Below are 26,159 nucleotides of genomic sequence, written 5' to 3' on the forward strand. Positions count from 1 at the left end.
AATTTTAATCCTCAAACAAGCATTTTGCCCTCATCAAAAGCAAATCATATTTGTGGCAACGTTGTGGAAAGGTAAGTAGCAGCTACTTAAATTCAGTTTTCTGTTGGTGTGTTGCAACAACATTTGTAGTTGTATCCTAATTTTTTTTAATCCAGACAGAGAAATTTTAAATAGTAGATGTTCTGTTTGATTTTTTTGTTTCAGCATCGTGCAATTCCAAAGAAAAGCTTTACAGACTCCCAATTTTTTTTTTTTCTGGGAGGGTGGATTTTTATAATCAGTTTCAGAAAGATTTTGTGGGATACTTCATTAGAAGAAAAATCTGCACTGTTAAACTGATGCAAAGAGAAAAGATTGAAATCTTCAGAGGTCATTATTTAGACCCCTCAAGACTTTTGTAGGAAGGCTCATGAGAAAGGATGGCACCATAAAATTTAAAGTGGCCTCACTGTCTTCATAAATAACATCTGGGGAAAATGAAATAGGATGCAATATCTTGCTTATACAACAGAGAAAATTTATTCCTTGCATAAAATAGAGTGACAATGGTTCAATAGCTGTTCAGGAAATGTAGTTTGCTCTTCATGAGATGAAGTGTTTATAGACATGTATCTGAAATTACTAATAATTACAGAAAGATGCATTCATAAAAAACTGTTTACTTGTACTATGAAATAAAATGTTAGCAATAATTTCTGCTCTGTTTATCAGATAGAAAAGATAACAGCAGCTTAATTTAAGTGTCTGGAAAGGGAATTTATTCAGGCACCAGAATACTGACAGCTGACCCCTTTGGATCCATCAATGTTTAACACTTTCAGATTGTGGCATCTAACAGTCACATTTTAGGGAAATAAGCTTTTGCACAATTTGGATGACTTTGAATAGAAAATACCAAGGAAAGAATGTATTGCTTATTGCTGACTGCTGCCAATACAGAACCATTGTATTTACATTAATATTTCTGATAAACTTTCTGACAAAGTATCATAAAGATTAAGAGTTGAGGAGACGAGAATTAACCAAACTGAACATCTTATTTGATATTATGTGTCAGAAAAGAACAATATACACTACATTTGGACTGCACTTTATTACTGCAGGTCTACCTGGATTATTTTCTTCCATAGTTCAGGATAAAATTTCAGTCTCCAAGTTTTGCATGAAAAGAAGAAACAAAAGGCACATTTTTTTTTCTATTGCTGCATGAGAACATCTGAAACACTTTTGTATTTTGGTTGTTTATTGTTTTAATTTAGCATTGCAATGTCTACTAGAGAGGGATTACAAATAGTGAGTTTTACTGGGTCAGATAATTATGTTATGAAAATGTGAAAATGGAGATAAAGGTCTTGTTGTTGATGGCTCTCAGAGTCTTAACCTTAAATAATTTTTTACTTTTAAAAATGTTTTTTACAACTTTGAGAAAATCTCCAGAAAGGCAACACAGCTTCTGTAGGAAATCAAACAGATTTTTACTTCTCGTAAGTTTGTAGTAATGGAAAATCTAATGTAATTTTAATGATTTTTTTTCTAAGTAGAAACAGATACTTGTATATTTTGGTGATTTGTTTGTTTGCATTTTAAGGGAAAACCATATATGAATTTTTCAAGTCCCATTGAACTGCATAAGAAGTGAAATAAAATATTTGATTCTGATGAATCTAGGATTATTCCATGGTCATCTTAGTAGATATAAAAAAAGCAACAGTGATGCAATCTGATTACCTTTACCAAAGTTTCTCATATATATATTTTTTTAACCCTTTCCTTGTCTTAATTTTCCTTCAGAATAGTTGAATGCTGTACTCTAAACACTGTTTAGTGATGGAGTCTATTTAAGTAACCAATATTTAAATTGATTTTTAAAAACTTAGTCAACACACTTTAAATAGGTGGCCTGATTGTTCTAAGAAAGATGATCACCCAGTTGCTCTAGCCAGATAAGGAAACTCTTTGAAAACTGGGACAGTCCTTTAATTGTCTAAATATAGCTTTAGGTTCCTAATTTTAGGACAACTTATTTTAAAGCAATTCATCTCACTAAGTAAATCTTTCTTTTAATGTGATATCTCACAAACTATACCTCAGCTGTGGAAACAGAGGCTGCTTGCAGATTCATAACTCTTGATTTTGGGGTGAACGGTGAGCTCAGTCTAAGGCACACAATGGTCACCCATCCCAGAAAGAAAGATATCACCTTCTACAAGTGTTCAAAAGAAGGGTCAGAGTTGGTTGTACCATAATGCACCTCCTGGTGAATAAAAATAAGAGTTTATTTATCTGGATTGAATAACTCCTTTGGTCATAGTTGTTATGAATCCTAACTCAATTCTCTTCTGTCTGATGAATAAAAGGCAAGAATTTTGTGACTTCTACCCCAGTCTTTTGGGACTTCTTTCAACCTGTGTTGGAAACATGTTATTGTATTAATAAAATTTCAGTGATCATGTAGCCACCACAGCTGATGATTGAAAGGATGGTAATGGCTACATAATAATACTGAGGAATTTGTCTAAAAATCATTTGAAGACATTTTTGAAAAAGCTTGTTCTGAGAGTTCAGTACAGCAAACTCATCTTTCTGTCCCAAATGGTAAGAAGTGTTCTGTAACTAGCAGCCAAAAACTGTGTAACTCTCATTGTGTTGATCTTTAGCTAATTGCTAGCAGACAAATTTTTGTAGTTACTGTAGACTTTATGAGTATAAAGAACCTTAACTTGGAGTAGGCAAATGCTAGGAGCAGTAAGACTGGTATGAAACTAAAAATCTCTACATGTATTTTACTATTTTGAAAAGCAGTGTTCCACAAATGGAGTCATGTTGAGTCATAAACAGTTTTTAAGCACTGTTCAAAACAGAAGCAAACCCCCACATCTGCCCAACACTCTTCCATGTTGCCTACTCCACTTTGTGCTGTATAGTGCTGGGGGAGAGACCTTTGTAAATGGTAAGAGTTGGTATTCTTCATTAAGTGTCTATTGTATGCTGTTACCTCAGATTGTGTCATGCATCACTGTAATTTGCCTTAAATTTATACTGAATGACCAGAAGCATTTCAAATGCATTCATTCCCATACTATACTTATGCAAAGGTGCCAAAATGTAGCAGCACTGTTCAAGAAATGCTTTTACAGACATTTTGTTATGAGCATTTTCCCTAATACTGTATACTTTCACTCAAATGCTAGAGAAAGAATTAAAAAATAAGTACTTGCCTGTTATTTCAGTACTGCAAATCTTTTTGCTAAAATTGAAAAAAAAAGAAAACAAAATCTGGTTTTGCAGGTAAAAAATTAAAACTAAAGCCAAAATATTTTTTGATTCTTCATCTCGGTTGTATGTAAATTGACAGGACTATATCTTTTTACCAGGAACCAGAACAACTACAGGTTTGTACTAGAGAGGAATTGCACTCACTGTACTAGAGAGGGGGACTTCAGGTGTAGATAGCAACTGTTTTGCTCTAACTAGCAAAAAACAATAATTTGTTTACTTCTTTAGGACTCTAATTTGACCTTCCAGTTTCAATATGTTTGTAAAACATACAACAACTTCTGTAAAAAAAGAAAAGAAGTTGTTGAAAGAAAAAAGATTTCTCTGCATGGAATTCACACCACAAGGGCCGACAGATCTGTTATCTGTCATTGAGATATCATTTCAAGGCTCTGAGATTCACAGAAGTTTCTGCAGGCCTCTGGGAATGAATTTTCCTTCTCTTTGTTTGAAATAGTGGTTACAATAAAGATGAATAATTGTTAATATTTGCTTTATTCTTAGATCTAGTGACACTAATAGCTGTGCCTAGATGTTTATTTTTGGGGGAAAGCTTCATTTGCTATTTAACTATAAAGCTGACAATGTCTTCTTACATGCCTGTATAAACTATGTATGTGTTTTATGAAATGCAAAATAAAAACAAAGATAATTTGCACTAATTTCTGATATACTAGTTAAGGGTGATTATAAATATTAAGGTTTATATGATTATAGTTTTTATATGAATATCACATTTATTTTATTGTGGTACAAGAATTTTGAGTAATATTTATTCCAGTGGCCCATCTCTCAATTCTTCTTTATAACTAAATTATTTTAATAGGAATAAAACCTTATTTTAAGTCTATAAAGTAATTGCAGGGATCTTCAAGATATTTTCATAAAAGCTATGTTTACAGATGTTCCTTAAATATGATTCTTCTTGGAGAAATTTCCAGAAGGGTAATAATATGTAGAGCTGCCAGTTTAGATGTGTATTTCAAAAGCCTGAACACTGGTAGTCCTTAGAAGGAACTGCAGAGATTAACCAAATTGCATAACAAAAAATGCTTAAATAATTTCAAATCTGTCATAATAAGAAACTGAAGTATATTATATAAGATGCTTGGAAAGAAAGGGGATAATGCATAATACTTATGTACAGTGTCTAGCACAAGATACATTCAGTTTTGTGTGGCCTGTTTCAACTTGATTAAGACAATATGAATCAGCAATAAATTAAAACATTCATTATTCTTTTTTTGAGGTATGGACACAAATGAAAAGAAAAGTTACTAGATAATTTTCTTCCCCTTTGTTTTTTTTTCTGAGTTTTTTCCCCATTTTTTCAATAAAATAAGCATTTGTGTCCTGACAAAGTAAAAATATTTCATTGAGATAAATTGGTTAACTTGCTATGTCTCAAGCATTTTATAATTCTTTTCTTTATTAAAGTGCTCTAACATATGTGTCTCTCAGTAGTTGCCTTAGAAGCCTTGGTTTACAATGCACTTAATCACACAAGATCATAGCATGCTTTGGGTTGGAATCTACTTCCAACCCTTTTCCATGAACAGGGATGCCACTCACTAGACTGGATCACTCAGTACTCCATCCAGCCTGTACTTGTCCTTGATGAATAACTCCGATGCCTGAGGCAACTTCTAAATGAGTCCGAATAAAAAAAACAACCAAACAAACAAAAAACCCAAAACAACCTATCCCCCCCCCCCCCAAAAAAAAAAAACAACCCTACAACAAAAATAACCACTGTTAGCTTCTTAGCCTAGAAAGGAATTCCTCTAGAAAAATAATGAACAAAATATCTTTCAGTTGTTTCCCTTAGAGCAATTTATCCATCCCAAATGCAGCAGAGAGAGTCTGAATGAGCCAGCAGTGCAGTGCCCAAGATTATCCTGGGTCCATTAGGAAAACCATTGCCAGCAGGTCATGGAAGGTGATCCGGACACTTTACTCAGCCCTGGTGAGGCCTCACCTGGAATGCTGTGTCCAGTTCTGGGCTTCTCAGGACAACAGAGACACAGAGCTCCTGGAGTGGCTCCAGTAGAGGGTTACAAAGATGATTAAAGAGCTAGAGCATCTCTCCTACAAGGAAGGGTTGGGGAACTGGTCCTGTTCAGCCTCGAAGAGGTGACTGAGAGGGAGCCTTATCAATGTACACAGGTGTCTGACGGGAGGGTGTCGACAGGATGGATCCAGGCTCTTCTCAGAGGTGCTGAGTAGTGGGACAAGAGCTATGGCCAGGAACAGATGCACAAGATGTTCCACCTGAACATGAGGAAGAGCTTCTTCACTGTGCAGGGGAGCAAGAAGGTTGTCTGGAGAGGTTGTGAGTCTCCTTCACTTGAGACACTCAAGAACTGTCTGGACATGATCCTACTCCCTGCTGGAGTAGGGAGGTTGGTTGAAATGAACCACTGTGGTACCTCCCAGCCTGACTCATCCTGTGGTTCTGTGATTCTGGATGGAGAATGTGGCAATAGGTGGCTCCTCAGAGCTGCTTGGGCAGCTTGACTCTGCTTTGAAGTTTTTAGCTTGCCTTTGAGCTTTTCTGAAATGTTGTATGGAGAGAGTGCAGGGAATTTAGACTCATATCGATTTGTAAAGATGTTTAAGCCATAGGCATTGATCTCTCTACCCTATTATGATTTTTATGTTTCAAGCTTAGTTTTGCCAAACACCCAAAAATATGTCCTTTTGTATTTATTATCCCAATCAACTGAAACAGTGTTCAAAGGCATACAAACCCTGGCATATCTTATGGCCTGTTTTGGAAGAACTTCTGCTAGTATAGCTAGCAGCATTTTTTGGTAGGGTTTTTCTGCATTTTAATATTGAATTTTTTCCTTTTTTTCTGAGTTTACTTTTGAAATGCCATTAAAAGTCACTAATTTATTCTACAGAAATAAGTCTAGTTAAATTCTGTTTGAAGCAAAAGAACACCTAAAAACTTTCTCATAACAACAACAGTCGTTTCAGTCCCTGTACACAATATACCTGTCAATTTGAACACATTTTCAGGAAGCAGTGTACCTGATGTAATAACCCTTGTGCCAGTTCTGTTTGCAATTGACTAAGAGGTCTAAAGCTGTTGTGGGACCATGTAAAGCTACTGATATTCTTGTCCAGCAACAACCAAGAAGCATTTATTTATTTTTGTTCTGTTTTGGTATAAAACAGTATCAATATTCATTCTTTCTCACTTTTTCAGACCTGAGGTGTATGATTCAAATTCTGCATTATAACTGAAGACTTAAAATCTGGTTTAGAGCTGCAAATCATTCTAGAGGCAGTTCTCTTTGCAAGATAATAATGTGAAGTATAATAACTGATTTTCCCTCAGTCATCATTCCTTTCAACTATGGACATTTTTGAGCTAACAAAGCATTCTGAATAGGTCATTTTAAAATGAATGGTTTTGCATGTTTTTATTTTTTTCCTCATAATGGGGCATCTTTGTCAAAGGACATATGTGCCTTATTTGGTTTTGCCACTGTTTTAATTGTACTTCCAGGTTTTACTCTGGACTTCCTTCTACTGATGGGATTAATACAAAATCTTTTCTTGTGTGTATGACCACTTGGTCTAGGTCTTTCACATGATTACAGGTAAACCATACATTAGATATCATGTTGCATTAGATATTCAGTGATGCAGGTGTTCTTTCTAAATGTGAAACTGAATCACCTACTTTCTTGTAGTCCAGTAGCAGTGAGTTCTCACAAGCTCCAGTGCCCATATTTTATAGCTTCATGCCCCTTCTCAACCACAGCTCTATTAGACTCCTTGTTACTTAACATGCTTTGTAGGCTTCTGAAGCAGAAGTTGATTCACTGTTCCTCTCTTTTCTTTTGCTAATATCCTTCAGATGTCCCACGATAGGTGTCCCCCTATACAGGGGTTACTGTCAAAGCCGTATTAGCAGTTCCCAATCAATGTGGGAAGATGAAAGGCTCTTACCTTTCCTTAGGAGTAATAGTTTTGATTTCAAGCCTTTTGTGTTATTATTTGACAATCTTTCACTGTCCTTGATTTTTACATGTACTTTCTCAATTTTGTTCATACTATATTCCTGTAAGAAAACCAACGTGGTTTATGCTTGTAAAGTTTTCATACACTAAAGCCCTGGCTCTAGTAATATATATAGGCACCACTTAATTGCAAACCAAAAAACTAATGACTTCTTAAATTTTTGTTAAAAAAATTAGCTTCTTGCATAAGTTGCTCTGGTTTTAGCTTTGCAGTACTGAATAATGCCATGTGCCTACATAGATCTTTTGAAAAGGGGCACAAAGCTGTAGAAAAGATGTCTCTTCCACTAAGAAAATTATTCCTAACTAGATCTTGTTTGTGCTTTAGAATAATTTTGATCTTTCTAGTTGCAATTGTTTCTGAGATACCTCTGTCCATGCATATTACCATTATTACAAACATGTCTCAGAATCAACTGTTACCTGTGAATCCTCAGCAGTTTTGCCCTAGCTCTCTTAGTTACTTAATTGCCATTTGAAAGACATTTATCTTGCAGTCAGCTCCTCTGGACACAAGGTATATTTTCTTTCCAAACAATTCTTATCAAAACAGTTAGCAAAAGCTTTCTATTCCCTGTATTTTGTTTTTGTGCTAGATTTTAATTATGTTTTTGACATTACATAGGAATCATAGAGTCATTTAGGTTGGAAAAGACCTTTAAGATCATCAAGTTCAAACACTCAACTCAGCCCTGCCAAGCCCGTGTGGCAGTGTTGGAGGGGACTTTTACAATGTATTAGTATTTCTTGATTCTGCTGAAGTCATCAGTCATATCATAATCACCTGAGATTACTTTCCTCATTTTCTCTGCCAAATTATTTTCCACTTTTTTTCCCCAAAGAAATGGTATTAGGAAGCTTCCTTCACTCTAAAATTACTTAGCTGTAATCAATTCTGTTACCCATTGCCATTCTGTCCTGGTGTGGGTTTTCTGTGCTGTAAGTGTAGACAGTCGGAGTTAAACAGTTTTACTGATAGTTGTAATACTCTAGTATTTAATGTTGCCTTAAGAACCTTTCCTACACCATGAAGCTGGAAGTAAAGGTCCCAAGCTGTTCCTGTCTATGACTAGCTTCTGTGGCTGTAAGTGCAGCCAGACTTATGCTTCCTGCTTATCAGTACATCCTAGTTGCTTCTGTTGTAAATTTCAGTACACACCAAAGTTTTCTGTGGCCCTGTCAAGTGGAGAAAATCAGACTGGAGCAGTAAGTTCTAAGGTAGGAGAAGAACAGTTACTGACATTCATGGTTGTACAAGAGCTTGCAGTTGGAACCAGTGCAATGCGGTTTTGGCACAGCAGCTCAGAATTTACAAGCTCTCTTGCCACATAATATCCTGGAAAGTGCTATACAAAGGCTAAGGTAGAATGACAGGACAAGTGTTTGTCCAGAACTGATAAATCCTGGCTAAATCTTTCTGCTCTGCTTAATTTTTAATGCAATCCACAGTATTGGATTGCATACTGTTAAGGATTCATTATTTGCAGAGTTCAGTAACTCCTATAGAGAGAGATACTCTTTGGGAGTAACAAGAGACACAGAAATCCAAACCATAAGTATAAGCCATAAATGTAATAAGCCATAAATATAATCTTCTCTGAAACATCTAGAGATTCCCATACCTACATAACCACAATATTAACAATTGTCATTCACTTTTGGTACCAGTGTCAGGCAGTAGTGGCCTGACGTAGCCTGAGTGTCAAAAGTGGCCCCTGTAATGCATAGTGCATTAAATTGACCCTGGCTGGATTCCAAGCAGCCACCAAAGCTTCTCTATCACTTCCCACCACAGCTGCGCAGGGTTGGCAAGGATTGGGAGTTTAGAGTAAGGGGGATGAGAGAAGAGTTTTGACACTCAGCAGCGTCTTGATATGCTCCTGTCTTGATTTTTCGTGGTGGATCTCTTGGTTACTGAGTATATTGTGTTCTGTAAGTTGTGAAAGAGAAAACCAGAAACAAACAAAGAAGATGGATAGAAGAGGCAGAGCCTAGTAAATTTCTCCTGAGTGTCTCCCATAAAGATTAAAAGATTGGTTGCTTTTTTAAGCCAATATCCTCATTTCAATCAGGATAGGGTTAACTTTTGCAGTACTCAGGAGGGGGCATAGCTAAACTCTTCAAGGATTATTTTGTTCTACCTCATGTCATTCCTGGGGTCAGAGAAAGAGAGTCTCTTCCAAAGAGAAGGGCTTCCTTCCAGTTGAATAAGCGTGGTGCAGGTTCTGAGCTGGAGGGAGCAGTTGGATAACATTGGTTCCAAGCTGGAGGGGGCGGTCAGGTGGCGCTGGTTCTGAGCCAGAGGGAGCAGTGGGCTTTTTATGTCAGGGGTTTCCACAGTGAGCAATAACCATGTTTTTTCTTATACTCTCTGCCTTTAGTATTGTTGCTGTTACTGTTCATATTCTTATTGCCATTCTCAGTTTTTGTTCTTGTCTCAGTCTGTAACCTTCACCTTTTGTGCCTTCAATTCTCCTCTCCAGCCCTGCGGAGAAGGGAGGGGGAGTGAGTTGATTGGCACACGGTTTGGAGAATCTCAGTGGGAGCACTAAATTGAAGAGTACCATTCCTAAATCATGACAGCCAAAAACCCAGGGTGCCATTAATACCAGATCTTCAGATTACTTGGAAAGGAGCAAAGCCAGAACATGGCAATGCACACAAATTGTTACATTCATATGGGATGAGCACCATTTGGGAAGTCCACCTATGTCTTCCTGCAAATATAGCAGCACAAGGAAATTTGGAGCACATGTGCTGACAAAAGCAAGCAGTTACCAAAGATGATAGGAGTTCCTATACGTTCTATTCTAAGGTTTATATTGTGCTTTGTTGCAATAAAGTTGTGGCTTGTTTTGAACTCATTCTTGCTGGAACGTGGCCTTCACAAACTAATTTTCAAAAAGGCAGGACAATTCACAGTTTCTTTTTAGAGATTTTTATTTTGTTTTGCCTTTCTTGGCACAGTAAAGATATTTTCCCACCTGAAGGATGGGATGCCATCCAAAGGAGCATGGATGAAAAAAAAGTGGGTATACAGGAATCTCTTGAGGGTTTAATAAGACCAAGTGAAATGTACACTGGTTGGATCAAGTCCTGATATCAGTACAAGCTGAGTATGAAGGAATCAAGAGCAGCCCTGCCCAGAAGGGCTTGGGGGTGCTGCTGGCTGAGAGGCTGGACATGACCCAGCCATGGGCACTCACAGCCCAGAGAGCTGCACCCAGAGCAGGGTGGGCAGTAGGGCAGGGAGGGGATTCTGCCCCTCTGCTCTGCTGAGATCCCAGTGGCACTGCTGCATCAGCTCTGGGGTCCCAGCACAGGACCCCAGACATGGAACTGCTGGAGCAGGTTCCAGCGAGGGCCAGAAAAATAATTAGAGGAATGGAGCACCTCTCTTATGAGGAAAGACTGAGTACTTGGTTTGTTCAAAGTTTGTTTTTGTTTGTTGAATATTTGGTTGGAAAAGAGAAGGCTTAAAGGTGACATAATTGTGGCCATTCAGTGCCTCAAGGGAGCCTATAAGAAAGATAGAAAGAGACTATTTACAAGCACATGTAGTGATAGAACAAGGAGACATGACTTCAGGCTGCAATAGGGTAAGTTTAGATTTGATATTAGGAAAAAAAATTTTATTGTGAGGGTGGTGAGGTACTGGAATAGCCTGACCAGAGAAGTTATGGATGCGCCATTGTTGGAAATGTTCAAGGCCAGGTTGGATGGAACTCTGACCAGCCTGGTCTAGAGAAAGGTGTCCTGCACATGGCAGGAAGGTAGGAGCTAGATGATCTTTAAGGTCCCATTCAAGCCACACCATTCTATGTTTCTACATTTTTGTAATGCAGATACATAGAAACTGCAAAAATTAATTTTAAAATAAGAAATCTGATCATAATACAGTTTTACACAGCCTTTTTGGTTTTGTTACTTCCTTGTTTTACTGCCTTGTGATTTTTTTGTCTTTTCCACAGAGAGCTTTTTCTGACATTCCTGCTTTATGTTTCATCATCTTTTTAAAAGTAACCTGTGTTAAATTTAAGAATAACATGTGTGTGTACTCTCTTCTTAACCATTATTGAAAATGATATTTTGAACAATTGGTTTATCAAAAGTAGTTATGAGCTGAATGTGAAAATATGTTCTCTTTTTCTTCTTGCAGCTTGCAAATGATGACCTGCATACAGATGATGAGCATGAACTCAGAGGAGATAAAGAAAGCTACCTCTGTGCTGTGTGTCTGGATGTTTATTTCAATCCTTACATGTGCTATCCATGCCATCATATATTTTGTGAACCTTGCTTAAGGATGCTTGCCAAAGACAATCCAGCCAGCACTCCATGTCCACTGTGTCGCACTACAATTGCCAGAGTCTTTTTCCAAACAGGTATAGAAGTGAAAGTTTTTGCACATAAAATATATTTGTACTTTTCCTTCTTGTATCCATTCAGAGCAAATTTTGGTAATGTTAGTCCACTGAGGTTTTCTTTCCATTTAACTTCTCCTAAGAATATTTCATGCAGGTTCTCTTCAATGTCAAGAAGCTGTCTGGGACCTGGGCTTTTAAACTCTTTATTTTAGAAATGAGATTCTGAATGTTTTCTTTTCTGGTAGAATTCTGGTAGATTTCTTTTGTTTCTTCTTCCTGAATAATAACAAGCTCCTAACAAAACAAACATTTCTCAAACTATCCTAACGGAAAAGTATTTTCAAAATTGCTCACTTCATGGCACACACAAAAAAAAGCTCTTTTCATTTATGACATTAAATTTGGACACGAGTGAAAATAAAGGCTGGAAAACCCTTGATAATCTTCTTAAATTCTCCTGTCCTAACCTCTTATACCCTCATCTCTAGTGTTCCTTACTCTTAAGAGTAGGAAAATATGGTGGGTAGGGGATGCTTGGTGTCAGATTGGGTATAGAAATAGAAGAGGGTAAGTAGTTCTGCAGATAGAATATCTGGAACAGCGTGAGTCGGTCTTTTATGTTCAAAGCTTATATGGTAGATTCAAGTACCATTGATAAAATTGCACTCTGGTATCTGGAGTTAGGTTATTTACTGTGCATAGACAGTTCACAAAGTAATGGAAATGACTCAGCCATGCAGGAGTGTTTGTTTCATTTTAGATGCTACAGAGATCTTGCAGAGATCCTCTTTAAGCTGTTGTGAGTGCTGTGATGATGACAGGTTAGGGATGCAGACTGAAGTATGGTTTCACATTGATCAGCAGAGCTGCCCACCTTCTGTGTCTGCTTGTCCACAGACTCTGCTTTTGTACAGGCCTAACTTTGTATGATTTGGTGGCAGGTCAGTTTGAGGAACTGACTGGGATGAAGAAGAACTCATTTGGGTGGGAAGGAAGCATTTTTCAGGTGAACCTATTGCCCCGAGATGATTCACTGAGCAGCTGCTGGTTGCCAGGGATAGAGACTGACTATCCCTGCGCTAATGCACTGCAGCAGAGAAAATGGGCGGAAAGCTGCAGCCTGAGCACTCTCAACCCCCTGCCTGTGTGCTGTATAGAGATTTCAAGCTGTTCTCATTTCATTTCCCTAATATTTGATGCTCCCTTCAATTTGATGTACAGATGAAGTGTGTTTCACTGATAGAGAGTTAGGTTTTTCCAGGGCTATTTAAATTTTAAAAAACCAATTTAGCAGATTTGCTGCAGAAAATTACCACTGGGAGAGCACAAAAGGAGACTAAAGATGCTTCCTAAAATATATTTGCAAAACTTTTCAACATGTTACAGTTGTCTAAGTGAAATATTACTAGGATAATTTGCAGCCTTTAAGTACCTAACATACAATGTGTAAAAATGCCTGGTGGGAGGGAATGAAGAAGAAGGAGCCAGATTCTTCTGAGTGGTGCTCACTGCCAGCGCAAGAGCCATTTGGCACGAATTCAAACACATGAGATCCCATCTGAACACAAGAAAGAGCTTTTTTTCATGTGAGGATGTCGAGCAGTCTGGTCAGAGAGGCTGTGAAACACCCATCAAAACCCAGCTGGACATGGTACGGGCACCTGTGCAGCTGACCCTGCTTGAGCAGGTTGGACTGGCTGTTCTCAAGACATCCCATTCAACCTTACACACTCTTAAAATATTAAATAGGTATGTAGCTTTTTTGAGGAAAAGGATTAATGTGCCTAAGGAGGAAATATGGTGTCATAGATTTGTAAATAGAGTCTACTATAAATAGTGCACCGTAACAGTATATAATATGTTTTGTATTAACTATTTCAGATGAGACAAATCTACAGCTATTTTTGAATTACCATTCAGTATATAGCAATATGTGCTTGACTTAGCAATATATTTAAAAATAGGTACAGTAACTTGACTTTATTTTATTATATGTACAAGAAAAATACTTTGAAATTTTCCAGTGCATAACAAACTGAACAACTTTTAAAGTAACTACGGGGTATTGATGATGTTATTGTATCCTTAGAGAAATTAGTAAAATCAGCACATTAAGAAGATGAATGGTGCCAGAACAATGTAAAGCATAGTAATTTTTTTTTCCACTCAGAAGAGTTATTAAACCTTTAAAAACTTATGCTAAAGTCACTGCTGCTATATGTTTGTGCAGGTAGCAAAGCAAAGTTGCTTGTAGTCTTTACACACTTCTCTAATGCTGCAGATGGGATGTCTTAAAAGCTAGTGTCACCACTGCCTTTTCTGAAAAACAGGGATTAGATGCCTCACCAGAGGTTTCAGTATTTAAATTTGAATAAAATTGAAAGAACTGTTGATTTCTGTGGTCTGTAGCAGGAAAATAAAATGTTCTCTGTCTGTGCTGTGAGAGACAAGCAGAGTCTCATCAGAAGCCTGAATCTGAATAGTACTTAATCCAAATATGTTCAGTAGCATATAAAGCTCTTTCATAAAAATTTAAAAAACACTAGTGAAAAGTCCACAGTTTGTTCATTTTACATTTTGGAGAGAAAAAGGCCCTTTTTCCTTCAGTGACAGCAGTTTATATGTGCAGTAGCTCTATTTTCACATAACGAGATAGAGAATTTGAAGATTCTGCACTCTTCATGTATTGGGTAGCTTCATTCCTGCTCCAAAAGCTTAGCTTTCTTAAATTTGCCAGAGAAAAGGATTTCATCCTTTCATAAAATACTTATTATTAGAAAAGAATGTTCCATTCCTTTGGACCACATGAAGTAGTAAAACACAAGCCATCTCAAAAAACCTGTGAATGTCTTTTCTTACTTTGAAGGTACAGAAAGAATTATGGTACCAGTTACTATTAATATTTATCTGGAGCCATTGGAGCCATTTTGATTTGGAGACACAAATTGATGAGCAGGGGGTTGAAGTTTTTCCTGTTAACTACTCGCTTAGCAACCCTGTTTGTTATCAGTAGATCAATTCTGTGGTAGGAAAATATTGGTTTTTTTAGTTTTCCATCGCATTGCTATGAATAGATTAGTTTGGCAGTTTTGAGTTGCAGTCATGTAGGTATTTCCCCAAATTATACCCTGAGAAGATGTTGATTTCTTGAGATTAGTACATAATGCCAACTCCTCCAATGTGTGATGAATCGTCCTACAAATGTTTTCTTAAAAAGTTACAAAATAATTAGTTAAGAGGATTAACTAATTAACAGGATTAACTTCCCATTAATCCAAAGTATTTTTTTAAATCTCAAAAACATTTCAGGCTTTTCACCTTCCTTTGCATTCCTGACTATTACTATATAGTGATGTTAAACAAAAAGCTGAGAATTAATACCACAGTCATTGTTATGGATATAATTTTTATTCATAGAGGTCATCGTAGTTTTAAGTTAAAGTCATAAGTTAAATAGCTTGATTTCTTAGATACATCATTTTGCCAGAAATTATCATTGTGACATCATCTTTTCTAATTTTTTTTTTCCAAAGAAGCAGAATGCTTACTACTTGCTATTGCTGTGTATGGAAATGGTTGGGTAAATGGGATTTTAAAAAATAGGTGTTATAATCAGAAGAAAAATTACACAGTAGATATGGCATTTTTATTTTGTATAAATTTATGCAAATTATTATGCTAATTATTATTATGCTTTATTTAGAGCATTGATATATGTATTCTTTCCTCTTAATTGTTGTAGATCTGAATAACTCTACCAGATCTTTTTTCCCTATGGAATATTTGAATCTAAAGGAAAATTTTCAAAAGTCCAATTCTGCTAAATGGCCTCTACCAAGCTGCAAGAAAGCATTCAGAGTTTTTGAAGGTAAGTTTTTAAAATTTTGCCTAAATGTCATTCAGTCTCAAGTGTAATATTTGAAAATAAGACTCTGATTAATCCATGCCATTGGCAAACAGACGGATGATTCTTAAAGTAGAGATTAGTTTAATTCTCATGGGTGATTCATACACAGTGCTCTGAATCTAAAGATAAATTGCAAACTGTAAAAAGACAAGTGTGTATGTACCTTTTCATTTATTTTTGAATCTTTAATTCTGTGCACATTATCAGGATAATTTTATGTAGCTTCCTTCTTAGGAAATTTTCTGTCTGCATAGCGGAATAAAGAAATTTACTCTAGGAGAAAAGTTGCTAGCTCTGAGTGTGGTCAATAAAGACCTCTCAAAAAAAACCTGAAAGAGTCAATCTTTTATGAAAGATGTCAAATAAAAAGTTTTGAATAATATATATTATTCCATACAAAATGCATACGAAATAGAGTAATGGGTGTGGGTGTTTTCATTTCATTTTCTCTTTACTGTATGAAGAAAACTTAGTCCTCTTGTTGCTACTTTAACACAAAGCATTTTCATGATTAACTGATCATGAACTGAACAAATTTAAGTTAGACCCCCTAAATGCAGGATTCACATATTTCCCTGCTCTCAGTCTAATGGTCTTTCTTCACCAGGCCTCATGTACATTTACTTTTATAGTTACTTGTATATACTTTTCATAGTGCTGAGTCTAGCTAGCAGATATACTTTTCCTGTTTGTAAGGGCAGATGGCTTCTAAAAGTATGTGGAAAAAATAAAACAGGCCTTGCATTTTATATTCCTTTTATAAGTCTACCCAGGCTTTTTCACCTTTATAAAGGTGAAATTTGATAAATTCTGGAACTCCACTTATAAAATCATGTCAAGTAGTGTCACAATTTGATACTGAAAATATTAGGAAATGTTCCTGGCTATCAAAAATAGCAGACTTGAGAAATTTGAGGACTGGTAGATTATCTTGGGTATTACTCAGAGAAGAAACTGTTGGCAGGACAAACTAAGATAACTGTTTTCTCTAGCAGGAGTTAATATAGGATGGATGTTCATGCTGGGCTTATTGGTTTATTTTAATATATATTATGCATATGACATAGTTCCTTTACGTTTTGTAGTCTTATTCAAATTATGCCTTTCGTAAATATCTCACAATGCTAAGCATTGTACAAAGCATAAATAAGTAGAAATAAAAGAAAGATCTGGAGACATCGTACCATTTCAGTATTATGCCACCTGAAAATTTGCCAAAGGTAATTTTGAATGCTGGGATTATGTGTCTCCAAAGTGTAGCCTAAAAGTCCCTCACTAAATGGGAACATGGTTAGATCTAGTTAATAAGATACCCAAACCACAAAGCTGTCTGAAACTGTCTTTTCATTCCTATATAAAAGGATTGCTGCCATGTCTCTCTTCTGACTTTCTGTTTCAATAAAAACTACTGCAGGTTTGTGTGTTTTCAAAATGCAAATATATAGTATTTTCTTCCTGGATGGTTTATTTGGGCTTATATCTAAATTGTCCTTGGCAACACCTAAAGTTCCATATTTGTTTTCCATAATTGGTTTTGTTCTATGGCTCAGTACACTGCTAGAACTTAAAAGGCATAAAATGCTGAGAATAGTGGCAGCAAACATCTTCTGACACCATATTAGATTCCATTGCAAAGGGAAACCCTGATACCACTGAGATCTGCAGGGATAAAGAAGGTACTTAGATTAATTTTCTTTTAAGCAGGAACCTAATAGCCTAATAAGATGTTATGATTTCAGAAGTCAAATATAAAGAATGGGAAGAGGAATAGTGTGGGTAGATGGGTAGAGTGACTGGAGTGAAAAGGGATGTGATTACAGTGCTTAGAAAGCAATGAAATCCTGCAAATTTGAGCATGAAATAACTACCTCTGTATAGGAGTGCACTGTCAAATACTGCAGTACAATATTGCTTTGGCAAAGAAGAAATTCTGTAGCCATGTTAGAAATGCATATGCTCTTTCACCTTCATGGCCAGCAGGTCCAGTGTTCACGGTGTATCTGGAAGTTCTTTTTGTGTGATTCCAGCTTTCATTGTGACAAAACCTCTTCCACAATATAATTTTAATACCACAGATATACAAATACTAAACCTTAGCCAGTAAATCACTCATTAGAGATGCTAGATAAAATCAGACCTCAGAACTGGATTGGGATATGAGGAGAGAAAAATTGCTCTTAGGAATTTTAGATTATATACAAAATTTATCATGTTAACTATTCTGACTAATTGAACGTTGCAGAACTGCTAGATAAAACCAAGCACTTCTTCTTTTTCCTTAGTTTTTTTCCTAAACTGATTCACTAAGCCAAATATATTTGGTAATCTACATGTGAGTCTTCTTTAATATGAGATTTTCCATGAAGAATGTAGGATTATCTTTAATAATACAATCAACCATAGCTTTTCAGTTCTTATTCAAAAAGAAAGAAACCTCAGCACTGCAGCACTTTTGGGCTTTACACTGATGAAAATTGCTCCAGATTAGTTTGCCCTTGTATTGCACTGTATTTTTTTCCAATAAAATAATCAACAGAATTCCCACTTGTTTCATAAACATTGCTTATGGTATTGCTGTCTGTATGGTGTTTGGTCAAGGATAAGTTAAGGATAAAATGGAAATGCTGTTCATGAAGGAAAACAATTCTTCTTTTCTCATTCAGATTTTTAATACATGGAAAAGTTAACAAGCTGATTTTAAATATTTCCCTAAAATATCTTCTGTTTCATAGGAGATAAACAAAGATATTAGTTATTCTTTTGAGTACTGACAACTTTAAAACATTGTAATTGCACAATAGAAATAACATCTCAATTAATGATTTCCTTGAATAGTTTTTATAACAGATGAATAGTGTAGTTTGAACAGAAAAGTTAAAGAGCAAACACACTCAACTGGATCCTATTATCATATATCATAATTAAATAACTTAAGTGTGGCCTTTGTATGCCATTGAAGTGGAATTACATTCTGTAAGAGCTGTACAGTCACAGGAAGTTCACTAACTAAGGGTAGGTCTCCAACAGTAATTTGATACAGAATCATTTAAGTTGTAAATATGATACTTACTTCAACAGTGATTTTGGTTTAATCAAGTGCAAAAATTAAAAATGACTGAGACATTTAGTACACTGTGCATAAAAGTGCTATTTCTAAAGCTTTTGCATAAATCTGAGATAGAAATACATTGCAGAGATAAAGGATAAAGTAGTCAGGATAATGGTGATAGGGTTGTAGATAGATGCTGGTGGCCTGCATGTCGAGTAAGGTTGTAGAGATGGCTCAAGAAAAGTAGAAGTAGGTGTTCAGAACAGCTGAAGGGGATTATGAAACCTCTGAGTTACAGCCCTTGGTTACTATTTGGAATCATAATTATTCCTAGGCTAATAAGAATCCCCTCCAACAGTTCCTGTTGCTGATGTTTTTATTTAAAACATGGAAATTAAATTGAAAGTCTAGTTAAAAATAGAATGTTTATTTCTATCTTCTGTCTTTTCAAACGTTTAATCTGGAAAACATTCCTCCAGTGTTGCATACTATGAAATCTGTGCAGATTCTTTCCTGATCTCATCTCTTTAGGTACTTAATAAAAATATTGATTTCTGCATCAGGATTGCAACAGAGTGTTTTCCAAGCCTTCTAAAACGTGATGGAAATTACCACCACTTCAGTAGGTCACATCTGCCATGTCCTTTTATGTAATCATTCTCTAGAGAAAATGCTGAACAATTTCCTTTAGAGAAAACTTTTAGTAATGCCAGTTGATACATTTCTTTGTATCTCTGTCTTTAAAATGAGGGTACAGTACTAAAATTTACTTTCTTGATTCAAGATTCTTGTTATCTTGATTTCAGTTTAGGCAACAAAGGCAGGATGTTGGAAACAGAAAATTTACAGGTTTTAAGTTAATACTTCCTTGTTTAAAAGAACCAAATAAATTGATACTGGTTTTCAAGTTCAGATAGTGTGATCTACTGAGAAGAAAACAAGACAGGTGTTACTGAAAATAGAAGGTGTAACATTTAATTTTAGCTATAAAGAGTAACACTGGCAGAAAGCTCCCAGAATAATCCTTATTTTGAACTATTCCTCTCGAATTCTTCTATTCCATCCCATCAGGGTCACCCAGAGAGGTGGCTCAGGAACTCATCCAGCTAAGTTTTGAATATCTCTGGAGAGGGAAGCTATACAACCTCCCTGGGCAGCCTGTTCCGGGGTGCCACCCTCAACACAAAGTTCTTCCTCATGCTGAGGTAGAACTTCTTGTGTTTTAGTTTAGGCCATTGCTCTTTTCCCAGTCTCTGGGAAAAGAGCAATGTCTCTGGACACCACTGAACAGTCTGGCATCATCCTCTTGGCATCCACTTCTGGGATATTTATATTTGCTATTGATCTTTCCTCTCAGCCTTCTCCTCTCTAGACTAAATGGGCCCAGATCTCTCAGCCTCTCCTCACAAGGTTCTTCAGTAGAGCTTTTCAAATCACAAAAAGGTAATTTGCACACATCTATTTGTCACAAAATGCATTTGCAATCTGCAGTCTTCACAGAAAGTGAATTTTCTGCCTAAAAAAAGACACACTTCACTGGAAAGTGTTGTCTCAGAATATCTGTTAGGCCTATAGTACACTTATACAGAAAAGACAGAATCCAAACCTGCTGGTTGAGTGTCTTAGGTCAGCTCCACTGATGGCCACTTTGTCATTTTACTGACTTGTCAGTACTTGGACCCTAACTCTTGCACCCATTTTCCTTTCCCACAAGTTCTGTCAGCTCCTGCTGGTAGAAAATGCAATACTGATTTCTTGACTCCAGAGACCCTCTTGGGTCCCATGGAGCAGCTGTGCTCTAAATAGCCTTTATGCTTCTCCTGCTGCACCTTGCCAAGTAGAACTCTATCTGAAAGGAAAAGAAAATGGAAGGGAAGGTTTAAAATAAAAAGGTCATTGCTACAGAGATGTCTTAAGCTTCAGCTTCAGGGCTGCCACTTCCTTCCCCGTTTCTTTGCCAACAGTGTTAGAACAAAATATTGTGTATCAATAGCCTTGTTTGTCTTTTGAGCTGTTTTGCAGAGGCTGTTCTTTAGGGACTCCTTCAGAGCCACATTCTCATTGAAAAGGATGTTCCAGTGCTAAAGACTGCCTCCAGCAGTAGCCTGTGAAGGAGAGTAATTTACTACTTAGAAATTATGGTTGCTTTGGTTCATCAATGCATGGAAGGGAATCGAATTCTATCTAATTTGTATGTGTCATCAGGCTTGCTTGTTTCCATTTAACCATGATATTGTAAGACTGGTGCACCAGGAATATTGATAGCTGTAATTATGCAACACCAAGGGTTGTGATAGAATGGCCATAGCAAAAAAGTATACTGTAGCCTTTCCCCGTTTGCCATGTCCCTGAACGGATGTTAGGTTGGCATCTTTAGTTCTGCTTAGGCAGCCAAGTGTTTGTACTGGTCAGTGAGACAAACTAAACTCTTGGACCTCCTATGAAGCCATGGCCCACAGCTGTACCAGGGACACCCAAATGAACTTGCATTTGGAGGTATCATGGTTTTGACTCTGCACCTTACAATTCCTAAAAACTTTTAAGAAGGTCCTTTTCTAAAGATGCTTGATAAAATATATCTGTGTTCTGGATAAGAGGGAAGGTCCCTTGAAGCATTAATAGCCAGTTAAAAGATTCCAAAAAAAGAATAGAAATATATGATTAATATTTCTCACTGAAGAGATATCATATGAGTCCTGTATGGGTCTCAATTACAGCTTGTATTATCTAACATATTTTTTTACAAGATATGAAGATGTAAGATTTCCTTACAGTATGAAATATATGGGATAATAAAAATTAAAACCAAGTGCAAACAGTGGCAGGAGACTGTCTTAGTATCTAGCGTTCTTCAGCAATATTTACATTGTTTTCTTTTCATCACAAAACAAGGTAGTTAGTGGGAAGGGTACAGACAAGATAAAAGAGAAAGTCAGTTTTAAATTGTTTCCTGATGAGGATTATGTAAATAGACTAGAATACTTCACACAAAGAAATAGATTGCTGAAAGAGGAGGGATGATTGCAGTAATTAAGATCACGAAAGGCATGATAGAAGTGTATGTGTGTTGCTGTTGTTCACTGTCTCACAATAAAAGAACTAGAACTCTGCAAAATAACTAAAAGACATTAAATAAAATTATCATTACCCCAAAGCATGGGTTCAGATAATGACAGGTTCTTGTTCCTGTTAAACTCAAAGATACCACATTTGTCTGCAGAGATCCTGGAAATGTATGTCCCTGGGACTGAGAGGGAAAAGTTTTACAAATATGCTTACCTCTTGTTCTTACTTTTTTTCAATCCTGACATTTTCCTCCTAGTTTGACTTGTCAGGGAAAGAATAATAGGGTAGGAAGACCTTTGAGCTACTCAGTATGCCTGTTTTATAAGATGTTCTGAAGTTTGATAAAATAGTGTCTTCCATTGCAATTTTATTTAAGCCATCATAAAGGGGTTTTATTTTATTTATTTATTAAATAGAATCACATAAATATTTACTATCTGCTCTCTAGAGACAACTGAAAACAATACATAATCTTAGTTTAACCACATTAGGTAAACTTTGAATTATTATTTTTTTTAAGTTATTACAGAATTTGTTCCGAGCATAAAATATCTCTTGATTTTAATATTTATATTTTGTGTAAAATTCTGCCATGATTAGTTCAGGTCTCTGTGAACAAGTGAAAGCAAAGATGCCTTTTTTCTTCACCAATGACAGGAATTAGCAAGTGTTTTTTATGTTTTAGTGGAAGTGGGGAATAATCCTTGCCAGCTATGCCAAGAAGAATGGGGAATAGGGAAAAATTGTTATATTATATTCTTCATTAGCTGTTACTGTTAGCTATAGCTTTTAACTATTATGCTTAATAAATTTTTTGTCATGCATTCTTCCCCAGCACTGAAATGCACTGCCTAGGAGAGCAGTTTGTACTCAGGTAGCCACCAGAGAGTTTCAACTCTGCTGGTGTAAATACATCTTAACTCAAAAGTTGAGTCTGTCTGGTGTTCAGTCTGTCTATTTGATACCTCACAGAAACTCTGTTTGCTATAAAAATTATAGTTTGTGATTGATAATAGATGGTAGGTGTATCAGTTGGCTTCATCACTGTCAATGAGTAGAAAGGGAGGCAACCACATACAGTGTTTTTCCTGCCTAACACGCCTGTGATTACTACTTCATACACCTGTACAAATGACAGATAACTCTATGCCCATTCCAAAGCTGGATATCAACACAAATTCACTTTGATCCTGGAGCATTTATTGGACAGAAACCTGACAAGATTTTTGGAAGAATGTGGTGCTTGCACAGCATAACTGTAAGAAGCTAGGCAACATTTTTTAGGTAATACAGAGTTGTGGAGACCCTTTAAAGTGAAAAGAAAAGCTGACATTTTAATTTGATGAGGGACAAAAGAGGAACCATGAAAGCACTCAAGGTGATGTGTGAGAATAATAAGCACAAAAAGGTGATCATATTTTAATTAGTCCACAGCCAGACTAGCCATACCTTCTTAAAGAAGTCAGAGATGTGCAAACAGGAGGGAAAATTCAGGAGCTTTGGTGAATATACTTTCTGACTAGGTAAAGGTGAATGTTTGAAAGGGCATCAGAAAAAATCAGAGATAACAACTGTTATAAATGATCGATCAAAAAGCCAAATTTATCAAAATGTGAAAAGATTTTATTTTTTTCTGCCACCAAAATATGGTCCACAAAAAAACCCCACAGCCAAAGAGACAGCGTTGAGCCTGGGATCGGCGCTGGGTGAAACTAGATCTGACCTCTATGGCATCAGACCTCCCTCTGTTCACGAGCGCCGCTTCCTCGGGGCTGTTTTATACAGTTTTTCATGCCTGAGGCAGAGGAGTCCCAATTTCTTTTGTAACTCTGCATATGCAAGACAGTTCCTTTCACTGTGCAGAGCTGGACAATCGCTGTTTCCTGAGCGATAGCCGGTGTTGATCATGTCAGAGGAAGTCGTGTATTCAGATGTATCTTTCTGGCTGGGCTGCTTGCGGTCAGAGGCTCGTTTGGATTTCACAATCTTATAAAATACATTCTCTCTGTAAGCATGAATTATTTAATAACATATATTACAACAACCATTACACATCTAATCAAGGATTAAAGGAAGGAATTTTTAGCAGTTCATAAGCATTTTCTTTTTATTTCAAATAATTTCTTTCTGGTTAACTTTTTAATAACCCTGCTTTGTGAAAATTTATTTTTAATTTTATGTTGAACAACTATGAAGGCTTTTTAGACAGCTCATTTGTGAAGTCTTGGCTAACTTCCTAAAAACTGGTTGAGTACTGTCAGCATCAGAAAACTTTCAGTTCAGAAAAACTGTGCCAGCTTTCTAAAGATACAATCTTGTACTTTGGATTTTTCATTATCTGGAGGAACATTTCTTTTGTTTGCTCAGATGGGAAGTAGGAATTTTGAGGACTGGCGTTAGCTAAAGATGAACATTCCTTTTTTTAAGACAGTGGCATGGGTCCAAGAAAGGTCATTCACCAATTTCTCCAGAGAAATTACTGGACTCATGTTGCCAGATTTGCAAATGAACTGAATGTTTTGTGTAAATGCACAGAGCCATGTCTTACAGAGCTGTGTGGTGAGGCATGCCTATTACGCATATTCCCTTTGATCTCTGCTGTCACGCTGTCCCTGTCTTAAGAGAAGTAGGGCCAATTCATGAATTTATTGTAAAGAAAGTATTTGCATTACTATTATCTACTGTTACCACTAACACTGGCTTAAAACATTAAAGCCTTAAGCACTGAAAGGGTTTTAACAGTAGTTACAAAACTCTGCAAAGTTTTTTGTTAAATCATCATTGGTATTAAATATTATGTTTTGAAAAAATACAGCAATCATGCAGGTCACAAAATAAGAATCTAGAGAGAATTAAGCAGCATGCCAAGTAGCCTTCACATCAAAGACAAGAAACTATATGACATATTTTTTTAATGCTGTTCAGTAATGGTAACCTCCTCGAGCCAGGTCTCATAAGCTCTTGGAGGTCTATCACTCACCCAAGATAGCTCAGCTACCTTTGGAGTCATAAAATCAGCTGGATGGCTTCTGTTGCAGTATTGGGAAAAACAGGTTTAATAAAAGGCAAAATAACAAGCAGAGGAAAACCGAGCCAAGTGTAAGAGGTTCTTGCCCTGGTAAAACACCTCACAAAAGCAATTAGTTTCTTTGTTCTCTTCTTTTTCTAGTAAATTCTCCAGGCAGGACTTTTTGACTCCTGTTGAATTTGCTAACCTTAAGTTTGAGGTGAAGTCCCCAAGGTCCTATGAGGTGGCTTTTTCACCTAATTGAGGAGAGAAACTTGTGGGCTTCTTTCCTTTTTGAGGAGACAAAGGATAGTTTTGTCACTCCGTCAACAGGGGGCACCTTCATATGCTACTCTATACTTATTCAGTCATCTCTTATTGTATAATAAGTCCACCTATAAGTATCAATTGTTTGCCTCTCTACATATTGTGAGGTAGCAGTCTGTACAAACAGAGCCTAAAGGGATATAAGTACTTAGTGAGGGAAGAATGAAACTAGAGGTAGCCAATGCCATTACAGCAATATGACACAAACAGGGGAAGGCTTTTGTGATGATAACTTAGCAAGAGTTTCTGGCAGCTAGAATACAGTATTTGGTCATCTGGGAAGATGCAAATCCAACATGATGTACAGAAATGTTCAGTGGTAAAATGTAGGAACAGCAGGAGAGAGATGAATGATGTTGATGATGAGTAAGAGATTAGATAGAATTGAAGAGAAGCAGAAAGTAGATTAAGATGAAAACTCATTGATTTAGGATATTCAGAATACTTTTAGATTATTGATACACATACCACAGAAACAGAAGCAACCTCAAGTTGCAGTTTGAAATTCCCTGGTTTTCATTGTCTACATTGTCATGGCAAAGAGAGAAATTGTCCACAAGTTAAATTCACTGTTAAGATACAATTTATTTACAAGGAAATGTGAACAAAAGTCATTACAACTCCCCTTCTTAAAGGCAAATGTATGAAAATTACCATACCTGTAATTCATATGTCATCAATATACATGTACAAGTCTTACCTTTAAAATCAAAGCAAGACATTTTATGGTCTAGAATGTATGCAACTTATGCATTTAGGTCTCTATGGCATACATAAGACCATGCTTCATTCCTTGATATCAGTCCTCGGCTGTTACAGAATATTCTGACTGTTAGGTACATTTTGTGTTATGATTTGGGGGAAGAAAGAAAAAGCAAACAGGTAGTTCACCTAGTTACCTAAAAAAAAAGATCTGCTTGCTGACTGTCTTCCAAAATTCCTTCAAGTCTTCCAAAGTCAAGTGACTTTTACACTGTGATATTGTGGATTAATTACTCCCATTTTAGTATGTATCCTAGCAGTTGAGCTAGCCAAGTGGCTTCTATTTGTGAATATTGATAATTACAGAATAATCAGGGATGATTATGTTTTCTGTGATAATAATCACAGGCTGAGCATGTTTTCT

At 36.4% G+C, this 26,159-nt stretch overlaps 1 protein-coding gene across 2 annotated transcripts in view; it reads left to right on the top strand.

The window, feature by feature from the left end:
* The window catches only part of RNF180 (ring finger protein 180), a gene marked incomplete at its 5' end in the record, with an annotated part of 69,982 nt that overhangs the window by 34,299 nt on the left and 9,524 nt on the right, over window positions 1-26,159 (top strand). For both annotated transcript variants that reach the window (XM_084225315.1, XM_084225314.1), the window contains 2 exons: window positions 11,470-11,695; window positions 15,420-15,545. In XM_084225315.1, the coding sequence (XP_084081441.1) occupies window positions 11,470-11,695; window positions 15,420-15,545 (352 nt within the window). The remainder of the gene's footprint in view (window positions 1-11,469; window positions 11,696-15,419; window positions 15,546-26,159) is intronic.

Source organism: Fringilla coelebs (genome assembly GCF_963513975.1).
Source record: "Fringilla coelebs genome assembly, chromosome: Z".
Taxonomy (NCBI): Eukaryota; Metazoa; Chordata; class Aves; order Passeriformes; family Fringillidae; genus Fringilla; species Fringilla coelebs.